At 43.4% G+C, this 21,259-nt stretch overlaps 1 protein-coding gene across 1 annotated transcript in view; it reads right to left on the bottom strand.

The window, feature by feature from the left end:
- Positions 1-1,218: 1,218 nt before the first annotated feature.
- The window catches only part of RETREG3 (reticulophagy regulator family member 3), a 409,160-nt gene continuing 389,119 nt past the window's right edge, over positions 1,219-21,259 (bottom strand). The window contains exon 9 of the mRNA XM_078645370.1: positions 1,219-9,001. Within this exon, the coding sequence (XP_078501496.1) occupies positions 8,547-9,001 (455 nt within the window). The 3' untranslated portion in view covers positions 1,219-8,546. The remainder of the gene's footprint in view (positions 9,002-21,259) is intronic.

The raw sequence follows: 21,259 nt of genomic DNA, 5'->3' as shown, positions 1-21,259 counted from the left end.
TTAAAAAAAAAAATCAGAGATAGTGCTACCTAATATCAACTGCTGAACATTTGCAAAATCGATCCCAACGCCGCCATCCATACTGCTAAAACATTTATCTTCACAATAGTCTTAAGCAAGGTTGAATCTTGTAACATTCTGTCCGTAGGCCTCTCCAATGTTAGTTTTCCGCAGTCAATAAGAGAATATATTTTACAGCCAGGACTTTATAACCTCTTAGGGATTTTGGCAATTTACCAAAAACAGGTTCTTGCCAAATCTACTTGTCCTATTTTTCAAAACAATGAAGGGACTAGCCAGCAGCTACCTAGTTGACATCCTTGTAAAGTATCCACCCTCCAAGTCACAACATGTACTCTTAAATTCTAGTTACTTCCTGTTCACCAGGAAGAATATGGGCTATTACAACAAATGCTCTACAACGCATTCCATTACAATGTGGTCGTTACTACGACGCGTTGCTACATCACAAACCATTACAACACAAGTCTTTTCAATGACTTACTGTAGGGGGCGCTGGATGTTGGAATGGTAGAATTTACTATTCCAACTCCAGTCTGTGCAACAGTAGGGAAGGTGTTGGATTTTAAATCCAACACCTTCTGCCCCCTACATCAAGTCGTAACGACTTGCGTTGCAATGGTTTGCGATGTAACAATGCGTTGTTGTAACACCCGCATTGTAATGGCTTGCGTTGTAGCGCATTCTTTGTAAACAATGTCTCCCCACCAGTCCGTGGGAAGAACTGAAAACCCCAGGCGATGCTTTGATGTAAAGGGCGTGTAAAGTCTTCAAGTTACAGTATATTTTAGTCACTGCATTAGTTGTTTGCTCCACAGGGACAATCTTTGTATGTCTTGTCAGTACATGCACTGCAGTTTAAGAAACTACAGTAGTTAAAAATTGCCAATAACAGTGTGATCATCAGGTGCTCTTGAGTACTTCACCTCACATCCGCTTCGGTATTATAGAACAATATTGCTTTCTTGCACACCCATGGTACTAGTGTAAATACTGAATTGTCTCCTGTATGGCTGTTCCTGGTGAGACACAACATAAGAATTGCAGTGGGAACAGATGGTTAGTCATCTTTCACTTGATCTCTTGGCTTGCTGTACTTGCCAATATTTACCCAATGTCACCTCAAAACGTAAATGCGTCAGATCATCATTTTTGGACAGTTAGCACCGGGGAAAAAAGCATTTTTACTCATGCAGGTAAGAAACACAAAATATTTATTTGAGGGAAAGTGCTCATGTCTCCTTCAGAAGTAGAGACCATATTATATTTTTTTCAGTTATTTTGACCATTCATAGCCAGTAAGAGAGAACCAACAAACACAAGAGATTTACCGGGTCTTCTATCAATTCTACATCACAACTGCCTAAAGGTTACAATGGAGGTAATACTTCACATTACAGTTCATTTGTTCTATTTAAAGCCCTGGCATGGATAGGATATCACATTTATTTTGCCATTCTGTAACTGGAGAATAAGTCCTAAATTAATGATAATGTTGCTTAACACTGCCATTTATTACAGTAGTATGGTGGGAAATACAGATTGTTACGTCATGTTGTTTTCCACATTTCAGTGTAAAAAATTGGGCTGAGCTTCTTTCAATTAAACACAAAACCACAACTGCAATTTAATGTAACACTTCCAGAAAAACAGAAATTGCTTATTTCTTCATTCCTTAGTTTCTAAATCGCACTTGTCTTTGTTTCGCATTATTTACATCATTGACATTTTTGACATAGATGGAAGGACATTTCGTCCCATCAGATCACCAGTGTAGTCTGATTTTCTTAAAGGTTTCTTTCCCAGCCTCTACGCACTGATCCTGTATGCAGTCTAACAAGGGGATGGTAAGAGCATAGCATCTTGAATAGTCTGAGTCTACAAAGGAGCTTTTGTAAAGGTATAGAGCTTACAAACTATATTAATATGGAATGACATGGAAAGAAAAGATATATCGACATGTCTCATAAGGTTAACTTTCATCAGCATGGAGCATGGCCCACTCTACCTCCCATCTTGCAGGACCAATAATCACCAACTACTACGGTCAAATCACATTTAACATACAAAGACACATGTTAATCTGTGCCAAGTTAACAAAGCAGATTGGAGGTAACACTAGATGAAAACAAGAACACAGAATTAATTAAGTCTTTATATGCATTCTGCCATTTGGGGCTCACACTGGTCAAAAGTTTGAACCAATGCCGTAGTCCTAAAACATTTAGCCCTCTACACATCAAATTTCTCTGCCAATCCTCTCACTTGCAGTATATGAATACCCCCCCCCCCCCCAAAGAAATGTATGAGTTCTAGAGATTGGGCAAATCTGAATGCCAAAATCCACAAGCAGAAAAAGGCTCGCAAAATATCTGAAAGGTCCTCTTTTGAGTCCAATTCCAAGCTCCTCTTATACAAAATAAGACTCAGAAGGGCTGTCTCATGGATGTTTGTTCCGGTTGATTAAACGAAGACTTAAAGAACCCAATTTACATGTAGAACGTACTCACACAGCCCTGGTTCAGCAATAAGCAGCCACCACTAACATGTCCTATTCGAGCCATGAGTTCATGTCAAGGATCTGCATCCTGATCTTGATTATCACAAATACAACATACCACCTTGAGCAGACATACACCCAGGTTAGGTTAAACATTTTTCTCCTAAAGAATGACTCACAGGAAAAGGAGTGTGTGCATCTGTAAAAAGACCAGGTGAAACTCATTGGTTAAGTCAGATAACAGTTGCTTTTACATAGGTTCAAAAGAGAAATCGCCTATGTAATTACATTGAAAATATGTAGCTGATGAGTCAGTGCATTCCCGATTGTTAGTTAGTGCCTATTATCACGTGGTTGAAGAAGCTTGATAACTGGAATGGAATCACCTCAGTTTTAAAGCGACAATTTGCAGATTCAAGCACTTGGGATTATAATAAAATGTGTTTCATACAGAACACAGATTCATTTCACACTTATATGGCACATTTAGTATGTATTGATATCTTCAGTTTTCATTGCTTTCCAGTTTTTTAATCATTTTGAATACAACTGAGAAACAATGGGTAGACAGCGCACACGTGTATCGCCCCTCACCACCATGCGGGCCTTGGTCTTTTTCAAGGTTTAATAAGGTGGCTTGTCATGGTACTGGTCAAAATTTAGATGAGTTGAATTGAAAGAGAAAGGTAGGAACAGGCTTATTCTCTTTGGCCAGTTGTAGCTGCAGTCTTGCAGTAGTCCTTAACGCAGTCTGGGACACTCAGAGGTGTCCATGTTTCCCTGCTTTAAAAAGGAGGTTCCATTCCAGCTCACAGAGATAATTTAAGTGAACTAAATGTGGGAAAACAGTCTATGAAGGTCAATGTTGAAAAATGTTACAATAAATATGTATATATTTATATCAGTATACTCCAAGAGAGTAAGACCCACTGGATCAGGTGGTCACAGTGTAGGTTTACTGTTCCGTAAGCAGACCAGCTAATGGAGGTCAGCATATTGGTTCAAATTTCATAGTTGGACCACTCAAATATCTTCATCCCTAGAAGCCAACTGCTACAGCTCTGACTTAATAAGAAGCAGTGGTCTTAGAACTCAACTTCTCTATTGAGGAATGACAGGTACAGACTCTTGATCCTGTTAAATAATATTAAGATACAGGCAGAAAAAGGAAAGATGATATGGAAAACTAGCAGTATGTAAAACTATAAAGCAAAGGCTACAAACAAACTAAAATTATCCAGAAAAATGTAAGGCTTATGACCAATTCCCCCTTCAAAATTAAACGTAGGTAAGCAAGGTGAAAAGGAATTATGACTTCACACACATTAAGAAAGCTATATCTCCACAGACATAAATCTGGTGCATTCCTGGTGAGTTTAGGAAGGATAAGAACTACTGCCAACAAAAGTCTGTCCAAAGAGTCATGGAAAGCACACTCCATATTCTTCTCACCAAAAATATACATAATTTAGACAATCCTGGTCAAATAGAAGGATCCCCAGTATAGGGAGAGAAGAGTGCTTGAGAACCCTCTAACAGTTCTCGGTCAGCCGATCTACAGACTGAACATCATTCTGGCTATTCCTTTGGTGGATGTGAATACCCAGCACTGCCCAGCCAAAAAGTACGTAGCAACATTGTTTCTGTAAAAACAGTGATTAGATCTAATCACTAGCAAACCTCTCATACATAGTAAAAATGATGTCAATATTACAGTCCGCAAACCTCTCATACATAGTGAAAATGATGTGAATATTTCAGTCTCAACCTTTCGCCAATCTTAGTGAGCTATTTGATGTTGTCCCAGCAGTAGTTTAGCTAGTTTGCCGTACAGAACCAGTGCTAACTTTCAGCCTGGGCAAACTGAGATTATAACAAGTGAAGGGGGTGATGGACCCTGGATATGAGATGTACGCGGAAGGTTTAACACCATGAACCAACACAATGGGATCACACATAAATCAATATGACAGCATATCAAGGAATATCTCTATTCTCAATAAAGTTGATTCTACTGAAGCAGAGCACAGTAGTGGTGCAGCCTCCATATTTCACCATCATACCCCACTTTTCAAATTCTGCAAGGTTAAGTACCATCAAATCAATTTTTAAACTGTTGCATGTATTCAGAATTAAATGTATAGCCAAAGACATGAAAATCATTTAATCCTTCAAATCTTACCCACTGCAAAAGAAAACATTTCTAAACAGCAAATCAATGCCTCATGTGAAGTAGGCCTCATGTGAATCTCAGTAAACACCTTAGGACCATGCTCAGTTCCGCTATCTATTCATGAAAGCCTGGATGTTCAGGTGAATAAGGTCGCTGGTAATAAGGCGTTGCCAAATCAGATGGGTAGTCCTATTTCTTGAGCATTCAATAAAGAACTCAGTCAGAGGTAACCTTGGTGTTCTAAATGGTAACTACTAAAATGGGGCCCACTTAGGTCTGTCAATTAAGCAACTGACAAGAATTAAAGTTTTGCAGAATGCAAACAGATTTTTTCTGTGGTTGAAATACAAGGGCATATTGAAGAAAGTAATAGTAATAACAAAAGTGGTAACCCTGTATTCCACATAACCTGGGTGTCATATATACTAAAACAATGGTTAATTTGGATTTGTGCATATCACTTTTAGAACATTAAACATTAAAGATTGCCTTTTATAGTTGTTACAACTATAATAAGAAATGAAACACAAGAACAATCAATAATAGGCTGTGTGAAAACTACAGTCCATTATAGATTTTTCTTCGTTTCCTTGTATTTGTAGCTCTATATATTATGCTGTTGCAGAGGTGAGATTAAGTAACCTTTTAGTGTATTCTCACTACTTGATATTTGTTTAAACATTTAATGACCTTTTCATCCTTCCTGTCTTTTAGAATGCATGTATATTTTGTCCTGATGAAGATTCGGGTGAAATTTACCTTGTGGGGACAAAACGTCAACAATCGTGCTTGATTCGAACGGCTGGAAAAATACGGTGAAACTAGGATAAATATACAGATTGTTTCCATTATCCCAGAAGATCTCATGCATGTTTTGCAACCAAGCTTTTCCACAGCTTGCTTATTTGTGTATTATCACGTGACATCTCTCACCTGCACAACTTTACTTTTTTATTTATTCTTGGAGCACTTTTTGTATATAGAGTTCTATGAAAGATGTGTATATTTTTATTTCCACACAAAAACCAAATGATTATTGTTAACCTGTTGAACTGTGGCGCTGGATTTTGGACGCCTTCTACTGGAGTAGCACTGCTCAGGTTCTCTATTGTTCCAAGAGTGAATGAAAGCATTCTGCATAAACCCAACAAGAATACTTTGTTCACCTGGGCAGTGTTTATTGACACTAGCCAGACTGCGTAGTCAGAAAAGGAGGGAAGAGCTTTTTCAGTGCAAAAAGCAAGGTCGGGAATGACTTTCCATTTGAGTTGAGATTAGCTGAGGGCCATTTCCTTTTGCGGAAGAAGGTAAAGGTGTTCCTTTTCCACAGAAACATATATTAGCAATATCAATTCATAGAAGTAATCAGTCTGATGCTTCAATGAGGACCTGAGAAGCACAAGGCCACCATGAGACATATGCAGTACTGCACAAATTACTCATTTAACAATAGAAGAAGTAAAACCTGAAACACTGCCTTTGGGGAAAGAAACCGTACAGTGAAGACTGTGACAATATAACTTGTTTTTGAATGACAAGATAGGAGTACAGCTGCCAGGTTGCCACATATCATGTGTGTTGTCGTTTTTAGACTGAATAGACCTGTAGATTATCCATTACATATATGGGCCCTTAAGTCCTGGTATGCAAAGAAAGTGATGTTAGCTAAAAAGCCACTACTACCTTAAGCTGACACATGAAATGCAATCACTTAGATATGACTAAGGGAAATGCACTAGAATACCAAATCTTTCCTTGATTTCCAGAGATGAAGTCAAGATTTGTTATAGAAAGTAGATAGCTATTTGGGTATTTTCTATCTTGGCCAGGTACTGTGGATAGAAACATACTTAATCTGATTTGTGAATTTCTCTGCAAAATAGGAAAATATGGACTATTGACGGTGTACATAACTAGCCTTCACTACTTTCAAAACTGACGGATATGAATCTTCTGAACGAGACATCTATGCATGATTATTCCTTGTGATGACTAGTCTAAGTGGAGCAGTTTAAAAAATAAGTAATCGGAAATCCCTTAAGGTCACTGTGGGCAGGGAGATAGCTTGTCCCATACAATGCATTTCTCACAACAAGCTTTCACATACAGGATGAGAGATTGAGGATGAGAGATCACTGAATGTAATGTCACCAAGATTACCCTCTAAATCTCAGAGATATACTAGTCATCATATGGTGGCAAAACAGTGTCACCATTCAAGAGTACCGTGGGAAAAAAGCTTTAGCCTAGGGTCTCATTAGATGATTTGGCTATCAGAGAGTAATGTAGCCGATTACCCCTACCTCGAGAGAAAGACAACATCTTCTTCCTTCCAACATGCCAAACAATCGATTATCCAGGTCCTAAAGGAATGCATCAATTTGAACGATATCCTAGAAGAGGGTGGCGGGAAAGAGGGATGGGGAGTTGAGAGGTTAGGTGGATAATCTAAATTATAGGGAAAAAATGCATTTGGATGTCAGAATCAGTTAACTGATTCAGCAGCGTTTTCTGTGGTTTATGTCACATTTTGTCATAGCAAGTCATGTATGATGTTCAATTTTCAAAAATGACCTTGGAAAAATGTATATTTGCAAAATGCCAACAATGATCCACTAGTTTTAACTGAGACTGCGGCTTGTGACCTTGGAGCGATAAGAAAATCAGATGTAGTGGAGGTAATGTCTACCAGACTTTGCTGTGAGGTAGTACTGTGCCTTAAGTCCATCACAATTAGTGAGCTTAGTCGACATGAAAGAAGGCTCCATACCTATATTTCAGGTAGAAACATAGCCAGGCCCTCGTGTCAATCTTATGGTACAACATGGCATAGCTCTGGCACAGGGGAGATGCCTTACTTTTTAAACTGGTGGAGGACCCATCATCTTAGAATTGAACATGCATGCTGAGTTTTGGGCCAATCTACTTCGGTCATGGCAGAAGAATGGCACGAGAAATATTCATACCCAAATTAAATAAAACCAAAATATCTGTGTATAGAAATAGACAGATAGACATGAGTAAAAAGGAAACCACTGTAATACAAAATAAGGAATGCACTCCAAAAGCAGATATAAAAACATACTTTTTCGGTGCAGTGGGTAACCGCTAAGTTCTACTGCGACTGCAACAAATTACACAGAAAGCTGCATTGTCAATGAGCAATGGCACATAGTAAAATTACTCTAGTTTTACCTACTAATGGGATGCTATACTAAATGCACAATGGAAATTATTTGAGGCCATATACTTATCAAGAAGTTCAGGCCATTTCCAAGCGGCCTTTATGTTCAGGTTTTTTTCTCAAAATGATCATGGAACAGTTACTTATTACATACTTAGCTATCAAGTGGTGGATGATAAAGCAACTGAAATCCCAGGCAACTGTTTAAAAGAAACCTAGATGTATATTTTGAGGCAAGGCGTGCAGAAAAAAGAAAAAGTATAATAAACTTGAGCAAAGACAGGATGACAACGCAGGCGGCATGTCTAGAGATTATTATTTCAGTACTAGAATAATTTATTTGGCCATTTCTACCACTGAGAATTTGAGGTTCATTGTTAAAAATAAAGAACATGTTTACAGCATTGTTTTGTAGTTACATCAAATGCTTCTGAAGGAACACATATGAAGAGCATCTATTTTTTCTCTTTCAAAGAATAGCTTTTGTTTACTTTTTTAACCTCAAACTAATCTTACAGACTCAGACGTCACAGTGATGAGCACAACTAGTTTGAAAGGAACACTAGCCGAAATCTCATTTACACACAAAGACAGAATTCAAAGATTAAAGTCTACAATTAACATGTTTCATCAAACCTTTGTTAGGTCTTACAGAAAACACCAAGTGCTCATTGATGGCCACGATTAGTGGTTGGATCAAACTGGTTCAACTCAGACTGGTCAAGCAGTTCAAAATCGTCCCCTTCTGCATCAGTGTCAAATTCAGAACTAGAATTTCTGTGATATGTTTTTGCTGGTCGTGGCGGATTGTCACTGAATAAGGGCATTTGTTGGGCAGCTCCTGATAGGGCATACTGGATCATTCCTCTGGTAACTAACCCAGCTAAATCGCTAGTGAAATTCTGAATAGGTGGTAGTCCGCTAAGAGACATCTCAGCGTCTAATTCTTCCTGGTCATAGTAGAGCTGCGCCTCTTCTGCTCTCTGCGAGTGAAAAGCAGTGCTTGGGATGCCAATGCTAGTGTCATCTTCATCATCTAGTCCCAAAGCTTCAGGATTTATGGATGGAAAATCTGGGAGGTCTCTTGCAAACGACTCCTCTGGATCACTGTGGCGGTCAAAATCTAATGAAAACAAGAAATTGAAGCACTTTTAAACACTAAAACAATGAAAAAGTGGCAATCTCACGTAACCATAGGTGGATACACTACTTCAGTTTTCTAAGGCCAGCGCAACCAGCATTCATATCTTTTATCAAAACGGTATAGATCGTTACCTTCAACATGTAGTTCACAAAAACCATCATAAACATCAACTTAGTCCAAACTGTTATTTTTTTATAGAGAAATGGATGGTTTGTGCCCAGGGAAAAGGAACTTGCATGTGACTCTAGTTATGTATTACGGTATTCTCTCTAAATTCATAAACAGTTAGACAGTTAATACCTGCATGCACAAGGAGTATCCTCGGGCACAATTAAAAATATATATATATTTTAAAACAAAAACTAATAAAAGGGAACATTTTCTATATATTTTCTTTATTTGTTGGTTTAAAAAAGTAAACCCATTGAGACAAAATGACACTACGATATATTTGACTGAAAACACCACTGTACTAGACTTTTTAAAACCACTTATAAAGGGAAAATGTAGCCTTTAATAGTATCAGAGCTTGTACCAGGTTGGTTGTTGCATGCAGCTGGGGGGTGATGTTGAGGGTGTCCATCCATTGGGTCTGTGTCACTTGGCACCATCTGCGGAAGAGGTTGTTGGTGGGGTTGGGGGTGGTGTGCATAGGTCCTGCGATGGAGAAATGGAGGATGGAGTGGTTGGTCCAGGTGATTTCTGTGGGATGGCTGCATTTTGAAGTGAAGATCGGGTCCAGTGTGTGTCCCTCTTTGTGTGTGGGGTCTGTAACCAGTTGAGTTAGGCCGATGTTGTCCATTTGCTCTAGGAGGTTGGCGGAGCAGGTGTCTGTGGGGTTATCAAGGTGGAAGTTGAGGACTCCAAGGAAGATGTAGTGCTCGGACTCGATAGCAAATGGGGTGATAATGTCTGTGATTTAGTTGCATGGTCATGAGGATCTGTAGGCGAGGGTGTATTTGATGATTGTTTTGTAATCTATGTGGAGTTGGAAATGAAGGTGTTCCATGATTTCTGAAGTGTTGTCTTTGGTGGTGGTGCAGCGGATGGAGTCTTTGTGGATGATGTTGATACCCTCTCCGAGTTAATTGGTGCGGTCCCTGTGCATCATCTTGTAACCGTTGGGTGCAGTGGTGGCGCCGTTGAGACAGGTTTCTGTGATGAAGGCCACGTCAGGGGCGAGGGTGGAGATGGTATCCTAGACCTTAGTAGTGCGTTTGCAGAGGGATCTGGCACTGATCAGGAGGTAGCTGAGTGTTTTCAGGATGGTCCCAGTCGACGCAGAGGCATGGTTTTCTGTGTGGGCTGGTGGTGCTGCTTTTCAGGTGAAGAGACAACAGTGGCAGGCGAACGGTCCAGTTGTAAAGCGAGCTATCGTCCTGGGTCCAGTGCTCGGACTTCTGCAGTAGAGTACCTCTAGGTGTCCGAGGGCCAGGGTTCTTGGCGATGGGTGTGGTCCAGGTGCAGAATTTTATTAAGTAGGTCTAGGGAGGGTGCTGGGAAGCCGGCGGTGGGAACCGGTGAGCGAGCAGCGCAGCTCGCCGTACAAGCGAATCAAATGAATACAAAATGGGCACAATTCAACAAAAAATAAACACAAGCAAGCTATGCAGGGTAAAAAGGCGAGCAGGCTAAAACCTTTTTTTTTCTTCTTCAAAACAACAAAAAAAAAAGAGCACAGACAGGCACATTCACGGCACAATCAAGTTGACAGGCACACAGGGCAAACCAAGTAAGTCAAGATATGCATAAAACGTGTGCGATTTCAACAAAGCAAGTGAAGCTGAAAGGGAACAAACAATATCTCTGAGCATAGGGGAATGGCACAGGCTAACCGGGAGAACTCTTCACCATTGTCAGAGAATTCTCCTGCCCCACAGCCACTGAGCACATGATTTCCCCCTCACAGAACTATGCAAAGCTCTAGCGAACCACTTCCACAAGATATCCACCATGTACAGGAACGTTCAGTCCCAACTTACCGACCTCCTTAGCCTCCTCCCTCCAACGGAAGCCACTCCCGATCAGTGCCTCACCACATGGAAACAACTCACCAAACCAGACACCACAACTATTATCAATTTTATTATCCATTCACTCAAGAGCACCCACGGACTCCTGCCTCCACATCCTCTTCAACCTAGGGAGCAACGAGATCAGGTTCCATCAAACCACCATCCTCAACTCGTCCATCACCACTGCCACCTTTCCCAATGCATTGAAACATGCAGAAGTCTGACCCCTCCTTAAGAAACCCTCTTCCGACTTGAGCGAACTGCAGAACTACTGCCCTATCTAATCTCACTGCTCTCGTTCCTCACTGAAGTCCGGGACAATGCCATCAACTGGCAGCTCACCAAACACCTGCAGAGAAACAACCTGCTAGACTCCTCCTAATCTGGATTCCGTGCCTACCACAGCACTGAAACCACACTGATCGTCAGCTACAGATAACCCTGTTACAGGGGAGAATAGTCGGCCCTGATCCTCATCGAATTCTCTGCAGCCTTCGATACTGTACCCTAACACACACTCATCAAGAGGCTGCACCAGACTGGGATCAGGGGAGACACTCAAGTCAATTGTATTATTTCTCATGGGACAAGCTCAGAACATGCCTACCTCCCATTCGAACCCACGAGCATCATCTCACCTCTCACTCTCAGTAGACCCCCACCACTGCCAAGACTAGCTTCCACAACTGCATGAGGAATGTCGCAGACTGGATGAAGACCAACTGTCAAACTCAACACTGACAAGACCGAAGTGCTGATCTTTGGCAATCACACCTCTATCAGGAACAACACATGGTGGCCCGCTGAACTTGGATACACTTCGACACCGACAGACCACGGGTAACCTCAACAACATCTTGGACAGTAAACTCACCATGAAGCAACAGATCAACAGTTTCCTCCACCCATTTCTACATTCTCAGATTGCTCCGAAGAATCTTCAAATGGCTCCGCATCAGCAAAAAAATGCGTTACTTACCTGTAACTGCAGTTATCCAGTATTGGTGTCTTTCATAGATTCACATGCCTGAATCATTCCCCGTCGTCGAGATGGAGTCCCCGGTAAATAAATAAGTAATGTCCTCTAGACATATAGAGAATAGTAGGCCAAAAGGCCTCACATTAGTAACATATCTAGGTCCTTTTGTAAAAAGGACCAAACTCTAGAGAAGAGCCAATCAGCTGTCACCTCCCTCTAGAACCCTCCTGGCAGGAGCCTCAGTCCCTCAGATTTTCGTACGCACTAAGCTAAGTAGGCGTGTCACTGAGAGAATTAGGTGAGTCCTTCCAGGGGAGGCGGGAGGGTTGCATGTGAATCTATGAAAGGCACCAATACTGGATAACTGCAGTTACAGGTAAGTAACGCATTTCTTATCCAGTATTGTGGGTGTCTTTCATAGATTCACATGCCTGAATCAGAGTAGCAAGCAATGCAGAATGACCATTTTGTTGTGTTTCTATCTAGGACCCTAATTAGATATTCCAGATTTATGCCCTTGTATGGTTATAATAAATAATATCCTTATAAAGGCATAAGAATCATATCCATATTTAGTAATAGCCCATGCAGTCCAAATACAGCAAGGCTACTCCCCTACACTCCTAGAAAGTACAACGCGTTCTTTAAACAAACCAAGCCTCCAGCAGCCCGGGAAATCCCCCTGCTCTTGTTTTGATTTGCACAAGAACTCCTAGAGTCCAGAAAGAACTGTTAGTTCCTAGTGACGTCTTATGTCCAACCTTACGTCATACCTTGCACCTTTCAGGTATAAATATACCAACGTTGCCTTAAGCAAACACACGGTGGTTTGGAGCAGAGCGGCTATCTACTTGCCCGGAAGCCCAGCTGATGCGAGAGCCGAAGGACGCCGCCCTCCCCTTTTGACGCACTGAGAAAGACGCTGTCTTTTTCTCCAGCCGAGAAAATCCAGCTCCGGTGTTTCCAGTCACCCTTGCGGGTTGCTGGGATATCGAGTCCTGAGAGAGAGATACAAGACCTCCTACATTCTATTACCAAGGTACGGAGCTGACTAAACCCTTAAGAGAATTCTTGAGTCAGATTCCTTGGCAAAAACCACCTTAACTTAAACTGCTACTTATTTACTCCATCCCACGTATTAGGCTTAGGTCAGGTACACCGGGGTATGCATATTTAGAAGCACCAGTTGAGTACGTTAGTCAATGTTTTTATGTATGTATATACTTTATCTATTTTAAAGTATCATATGGCTAAGAAACCATATCAATGCTATTACAGTATTATTTTATAATACTCCTTTTACTGTACGTACTTTACGATAAGTATTGCAATTGTGGCAATTCATTTCTCTTGCATGAGAAAGAAGACTGCTCAATAAATAACTCCTTTTATTGAAAACGGCCGTCTCTCTATTTCTCTGCACTCTGGTGAAACTAAGTATGCACGATTGACTGAGTGAAATAACCATCTATTGTTTTCACACGACTCTAGAGATACACTCTTTATTCTGAGGGAGCAAAGTTGTCATGTTTATGCGGTTGTCAGAAGCTAATCCCTTCTTGTCTAAATCCGGAGAGTTAACTCTTTCCTGAACATTCAAGAAAGTTTCTAGTGACCTCTGAGCTAGCTGGAAAAACTAATTAAGTCTAATATAGTCAGTAGAGACCTAGTCGACCTCAGTCCTACGTCTACACTGCTGATTATGTTATTCCAATGCGCAGAGCCTATTGGGAATATAGGAACTACACTACAATTTCTGATGGTACAGTATATACAAGTCATTAGATAATAACATATCATGCGACTAGTAATAGCCAATAGACACCAATAACAAGAATTAGCAAAGAAATGTGCATACCAGAGAAGGATGGAGGGACGAAAGAAGGCTCCCCTCAGTGAAATAGATGGCGTAATACTGCTTGTCCCACAGCTGCATCTTTCATCCGCTTCGTGTCCAGGCAGTAATGCCTAGTGAAGGTATGTGGCGACTTCCATGTTGCCGCTCTGCAAATGTCAATGACTGGCACCCCTGCAAAGAGTACCATAGAAGTGTACATAGCTCTTGTGGAGTGGGCTCGCACTTTAGAGCGTAGTGGCTGTCCTGCTTGTTCATGACAGAAAGAGATGGCCGCAGAAATCCATCTGGAGATGCTCTGCTTAGTAAGAGGGAGACCCTTCCTAGGTCTGCTGTAAGCTACAAACAGCTGGTTAGACTTCCTGAACGCTTTTTTTTTTTTTTTTTTAATCGATGTAAAATTTCAAGCATCGTTTGAGATCTAAGGAATGTAATGATCTCTCAGCTGCTGTGCTCGGATTTGGGAAGAAGGAACGCAAAACCACAGGCTCATTAAGGTGGAAATCCGACGGAACCTTCGGAATAAACCTCGGATTGGTCCTCAGGATTACCCTGTCGTTTTTAAACTGCAAAAAAGGATCCTGAATCGAGAACGCCTGTAGTTCACTCACCCTCCTTGCAGAGGTCAGCGCCAGTAGGAGCGCTGTTTTCCAAGAGATGTATTTTAGGTCAGCTCTGTGCACTGGTTCGAAAGGATGCTTCATGAGCTGATTAAGAACTACATTCAGATGCCAGGTAGGTGGCAACATCTTTACCGGTGGGAAAGACCTGTATAATCCCTTCAGAAATTGTTTGATCAACCTGCTTGACCAGAGGGATGGACCCGTTGAAGTTCTCTTATAACGGGATATCGCCGCCAGGTGGACTTTAATGGAGGAGTGGGCCAGGCCCGACTTTGCCAGATGTAACAGGTAAGGTAAGACTTGTTCCGGTGAGGAAGAGAAAGGGCGTATCCCTTGATCTGCACACCAAACACAAAACCGCTTCCACTTCAGGGAATACGTCTTGGTAGTACTATCCGCTCGTGCTCTGGCAAGAATGTCTCTACAGTCTTGTGGAACATTCAATTTTCGGAACTCTCGGAACACAGGAGCCAGGCGGCCAACCTGAGAGATTTCAGATCCGGATGTTGAACTTGCCTGTCGTTCATTGTGAGCAGAGACGGACACTGTTTCAGACGGATCGGCGGTCTCAGGGACAGACGGTGGAGTTCTGTGAACCAATGCTGTCTCGGCCAAGTTGGGGCTATTAAAATTAGAGTACAAGGCTCCGCCTTCATCCTCCTGAGAACTCTGGGAAGCATCGGGAATGGCGGAAAGGCGTACGCAAAGACGTTGCACAATGCGATGGAAAATGCATTCCCTAGAGACCCTGACTGGGGATGCCAACTTGCGAAGTGTGGGCATTTGGCGTTCATCTTCGTCGCAAAGAGATCGATCCGTGGCGTGCCCCATCTGAAGATTTGGTTGAGGATCTTCTGATCTAGCTCCCACTCGTGTGATGTCCTCTGCCTGCTCAACGAGTCGGCGAGCACATTGTCCTTGCCTGGGACATATTCCGCCCGCAGGGCTACCTTGTTTGTTATAAGCCAGTTCCAGATTTTCTGCAACTCGCGAGAGAGTGCCAGCGGCGCGTCCCTCCCTGTTTGTTGAGATAGTGCATCGTCGTAGTGTTGTCTGTCCTGACTAGCACTAGGGAGTTTTTGATCCTTGGTAGGAAAGGCTGCAGGGCCAGGAAGACTGCTCTCAGCTCGAGCAGATTGATATGGAGCTTTTTCTCTGCAGCTGACCATTTTCCACTTATCTGCAGCTCCTGCAGAAAGGCTCCACACCCTTCTAAGGAGGCGTCATGAGGAGCTGCTGGAAGTAGGAATGTCAATCCTTGAGACAGGTTTCGTGATGACATCCACCATCGCAAAGCCTTGACGATCCGAAAAGTCACCTTTATGCGGCCGTCGAATGACCCCGTACATTGGACCCACTGCCTGGAAAGTGCCTCTTGCAGAGGGCGCATCCGCAGACGGCAATGAGGGATTAACAGGATGCACAATGACATCATCCCCAAAAGGGACTTGAAGAGGCGGACCGTCAACACTTTCTTCGAGGCCACTCCAGAGGACAGTGCTAGGAGTTTGGTTCTCCTCTCTTGCGATGGGAACCCTCTTGCAGAGCGTGTATCCAGGGTTGCACCTAAAAAGTTGATTGTTTGAGAAGGTCGCAGATTCGATTTCTCCTGGTTGAGCGTGAGACCCAGGTGTTTGAAGAGATTCAGACAGGCGTTGGAAGACCTGGACGCGTCTTCGATGGATGGTGTCTTGATTAGCCAGTCGTCCAGATATGGGAAGACTTGATGACGGTGCCGTCTGAGGTATGCCGCTACTGGGAAAAGACATTTTGTGAAGATGCGGGGTGCAGACTTGAGTCCAAAGGGCAGGACTGGGAACTGGAAATGCCGGCCCCCTACTGCAAATCTCAAGTACTTTTTGTGATTTTTGTGAATTGGTATATGGAAGTAAGCGTCCTGTAAGTCCAGTGACGCCATGAAATCTCCCTCATCCAAAAGATGTAAGACTTCTTGTATCGTTACCATGCGAAACAACTGCTTCTTCAGGAATTTGTTGAGGGCCCTGAGGTCTAGGATCGGCCTCCATTTTTTTCCTTTTATCTGGATTAGAAAGAATCGGGAATAAAATCCTTTTCCCCTCTGTGATGGTGGCACCCTCTCTATTGCTCCCTTCTGGAGCATAACTGAGATTTCTCGTAGAAGCAGCCGTATGTTCTTGTGATGCATTGGGCGAGGTGGGGTTTGTGGAGGAGTGTCTACGAATTCCATGGAATGGCCGAATTGTATTACTGAAGGACCCAACGGTCCGTAGTAATCATCCTCCAATTTTGTAGAAAGTGGGTACGTTTTACTCCAATTTTTAATAAGTGAGATGAGGCCGGACTGGCTGAATAAACAAGTCATTGTCTTCGTCCGCTATTTCTCCTTTGTCCTTTACCCCGAAAGGACGACTTTCCATACGAGGATTGTTGGCCTTGTTGTTGCTGGTACCGTGATCTACTCTGGTTGGTAGAGTAAGAGGACCTGTATTTGAAACCTCCTTTCTAGGAAGATTGACCCCTTCCTCTGTTTCCTCGAAAGGACTGGTTTTTATATTGGAGTGTGCCCAGGGCCCTTGCAGTGTTAGTGTCCTTTTTAATATTTTGTAATGCCCCGTCAATTTTGGAGCCAAATAGAAGTTGGCCGTCATATGGCATATCAAGAACCTTTGATTGCACCTCAGGACGGAATGAGGTCGCTTTCAGCCATCCTTGGCGCCTTAACACCGCTGCTCCAGCTAGTTGGCGGAATCCTGTCATAGCGACATCCATTGCACAGTCTATAATTTCTGATGCTGATGTTTGACCCTCCAGACGAATTGCCTTCACCTCCTCTTTAGATGCATCAGGCAATTCAGACAGATATGGGGTAATATCCGCCCACAATTGTCTATTGTAACGCCCAAGAAGCGCTAGGGCATTTGCCGCTTTGACAGTCATTGCCGACATTGTGGAAAATCATTTTCTGATGTTGTCCAATTTCCTTCCCTCTTTATCCGGCAGAGCCGATAAAGGCGATGAGGGATTCCTGGAATTCTTCCACGCCGCCTGCGTCACCACCGAGTCAGGTTTAGGATGACCTGTCAGACAGGCCAGTGCCGTATTTGGAGCTTTGTATTTCTTGTCCAAACGAGGGACAACTGGCGAAACAGATGCGGGATTTTGCATAATTTGAACCCCCTGTGTCCAAACATACTCGGTAGAGCAAGGTAAGCTCCTCAGTCAGCCTGTCAAAAGCAGGTGGCATGGGTGGAGGGGTAGTCATGAAGGAGAGGGAGTAGCCTCTTCCGACAATATGAAGAACCAATTGGTCTGATGTTATAGACCTCCAGGGGGACAGCCGATGGCGTATCCTGCCTGCCACTGGGTGCCCATGATGGTAAGTATGCAAATATAAGGGTTTGGAGACTGTGGCTGCTGGGAGGAGTGGTGGGCTAGCCTGACCGCAGGCTGCCCAGCCAACAGGGTCAAGTGCATCCTCGGTCAAGCAGAGCCTGGGAAGCTTGAGCACTGCAGTGGCTGGGAGGGGCCATTGAAAGACCCAAGGACCTGGTCGTAGCCCTGATGTCCTTAAGGTGCTCCAGCACTGAGTCCGCCTTGTCTCTGACTAGACGGGGGCCATCAAAAGGCATGTCCACAAGCAAAGCCAAGCCAGTTGTTCTCAGCCAGGCGTGGCACATGAGCCCACTGTTGAGGAAACTACTCTGCCCAGTGAGTCAGTGGTATCCAGTCTACATCCGATCATGAACTTAGCGAATTCTCTCCTGACGGCGACGGTGTGGGAGAATACGGTCTGGGCCTCCTCTGGAACCACGGACAGCATCTGCACTTCTGAATGCCATTGAGCATGAAAGTAACGGCCCAAAAGGCATGTTCGGTTCAGGGATTGCAGTGCCAGGCTGGTGGAAGAAAACATCTTCTTGTCTAAAGCATCCAGCCTCTTGGATTCACTATCGGGTGTGGTGGTAGGGAATGCACCAGGATTTACATGGGAGGTAGAGGCTTGGATCATCAAGCTCTCAGAGGTAGGGTGTTGTACGAGGAAACTAGGGTCTACTGGGGCACAGCAGTGGCAATGGCCCTGTTCACAGACGCTCGTGCTGGGATTGGACCAGGTCTCAAGCAGGGTGTCTGTAAGGGCTTCATTAAATGGGATAAGCGATTCTGAGTCGGTCCCCGGCTGAAGCACCTCAGTCAAGATGTTAGTCTTGACTGCCACTGAGGGTAGAATAAGGTCCAGGACCTCGGTCACTCTTCTCACCACCATTGCAAATGTTGCCACCTCCTCCATGGTCACGGTAGGGTGAGAAAGCATGCCAGTATCTGGAGAAGTGTCCAGTCCGCTAGCCTCCGCCAAGTCCTCACACCACACGTTTGGATCGAAAGGCTGGTATTCTTCAGGGTCAAACGACCCTTCCTAATCTTCCACCTGTCCTAGCCCATAGGAATAGGGTTCAGGCTGCGGCCTGGAATGCATGGCTCCAGTCAGACAAGGCTCTTTCAGCTCCATGTTGGTGTCAGGGATCAGAATGGTGACAGTGCCGGGGAGGGCGTTGGGAGCGCCTGCATCAGGGCCAGGATAGTCTAGGTTGTATGACCAGCACTGGTCCAAATTCATCCGTGGATCGAAGGGGCCAGAATGGTGCTGGGAACAGAGCCCCGGTCTGGAACAAGTAGGAACCCATCCCAAACCCGCAGGGTCCAAAAGGGCACCAGCGGAAGCAAGACACTCAAATTTGAGGCGCATGCCCTAATCATTCCTCTTGAAGTTGAGCAGGGGTCACTCCCACTCCCAGAAACTCTGGAAGGCGCGTAGCGTTTTGTCCTCATGTATTGGGGTTTCTTCATTGCTAGGAGTTTTCCTCAATAGAATTTGTTACAAAAGACACCATAATCCTTCTTTGCACCAGTGGTGTCTAAGAGGTGAGTCTCAGTTACAATTTGTGCCTCATGTAGTGAAAAATGCCACTTAATGCAAAATCAGCAGAGTCCTTGGCTCTAAGTATAGCCTGGTCTGTTGTGATCATCCTTTCATGCAGGACATCTTCAAGTACTCCTTATCCTCTTCTGGAACTGGATCAAAAACCAGGCAACAGTCACATAGTTCCCATTGTAAGAGTAGGTGGAGCTTGAAAACCTGAAGGCTGGGCCTGAAGTTGTGCACTTATTTTTCCCAACAGCATCAATTTATCTCATCCTTTTTTTCTGGCTGTGCTGAGGAAGTAAATCCGGATGCATTGTAAAACGTACTGGTGTCAGATACAACTAACGAAAAAGGAAGCATCATTTCTCTTTAGAAATAATACTGGAGGAAGGAAAAGTTACGTACCTGTAATCCTAGTTCTCTTCCAGAGGAATCCTCATAAGCACTGAATAGTCCCGCCCACGTGCAGGGATCCTGGAGCACTTTAAAAAGTATACATGTTATGTATAACAAGAATTTGTACCATAGCGATATATAATATATATTTCCATACTAATATTATAAAGCGAGAGCCCAAACCGTTGAGGTGGGTAAGCTCTGGAACCACATCGCCAACCGGAACACCCAATACAGTGTTGGAAAGGAGAGTATCAGCAGATGGACATAGGCTATACACCAGCCCAACATACATTAGAAGGGAAAAAGCACGTTGGGGGAAAAGTAGTCCTCTGTGGGCGTGTGCGTTCTGCTGTAAAGCGATGGGCGTGTGCATTCGGCAAAAGCCTGCGGTATTATACAGCTTGCGATAAGCGTTCTGTGTGGGACTAGCGTTCTAACACGAGTGGGCGTGCCCTTCAGCATTGTTGTGGGCGTGTGCCGTCGGAAGCATTCAGAATCAGGAGTTGTGGCGTTTGCCGTTAACGCGATGTGGGGTGTCTAAGTGCACCGCGCCATGTTTGGGGAGTGCGTGCATTTTGCGGTGATCGGGGCGTCGGCTGGAGCGGACACACACGTTCGCATATTGCGGCAAGGACAACAAACAGAAGAGCACACGCTCACCTTCAACGGTACCGAACGAGGGCTTCTGAGCGGACGCACAGGCAAGTTTTGAAATAAATTTGCCTTGCCTATTACAACCATTGCAGACATTATATTTCATCCCCGGACAATGTCGGGGCGGGCCGTTAGTGTATGTGTATATATATATATATATATATATATATATCCACTGAAAAAACCATAGGTTTCACACATGTTATAGTTAGCTGGAGATTTCACTCATACAAAACCATTAAAATTCCCCCGTTATAGTTAGTTCAGCCAACTATAACTCGCGCGCCCGCAATGCACTGTTGATGACGTCACATATTACATCACTCATGACATGGTCAGTGACATCACTCATGACATCACTGATGACATCACTGATGACATCATCCTTGTGAAAGAATGGCAGACCTCCTCTCACCCTAATATAACCTTTGATAGACACATTCAAAAATAGAAACTAAAATTTTCAAAAAAAATGGAGATACCAATACCAGTTACAACAACCAATTCAGTAATTCCAACATCTACATACACATCCACTCATTCACCACCAGTTCTATATAGTCACTCATACATGTACTCACTCATCATATGTACTCATACACCTATACATCCTGTTACACACAGATACTCATCCATGGAGTTACTTACACACATACTCACACATGCAAATGAACTATCAAACATCCATTTAGTTGCATATACAGCTATACACACACCACTACACTTACTTCTACAGAAACGTACACATTCTTACTCTATTAAACAATCACTTATAGAAACACATACTTATTTATACAGGAACTCTTCCA

The sequence above is a fragment of the Lissotriton helveticus genome, chromosome 5_1 (assembly GCF_964261635.1).
Source record: "Lissotriton helveticus chromosome 5_1, aLisHel1.1, whole genome shotgun sequence".
Classification (NCBI taxonomy): domain Eukaryota; kingdom Metazoa; phylum Chordata; class Amphibia; order Caudata; family Salamandridae; genus Lissotriton; species Lissotriton helveticus.
Note: the sequence above shows the minus strand (reverse complement) of the source record. Positions and strands in the feature narration are given on the sequence as shown.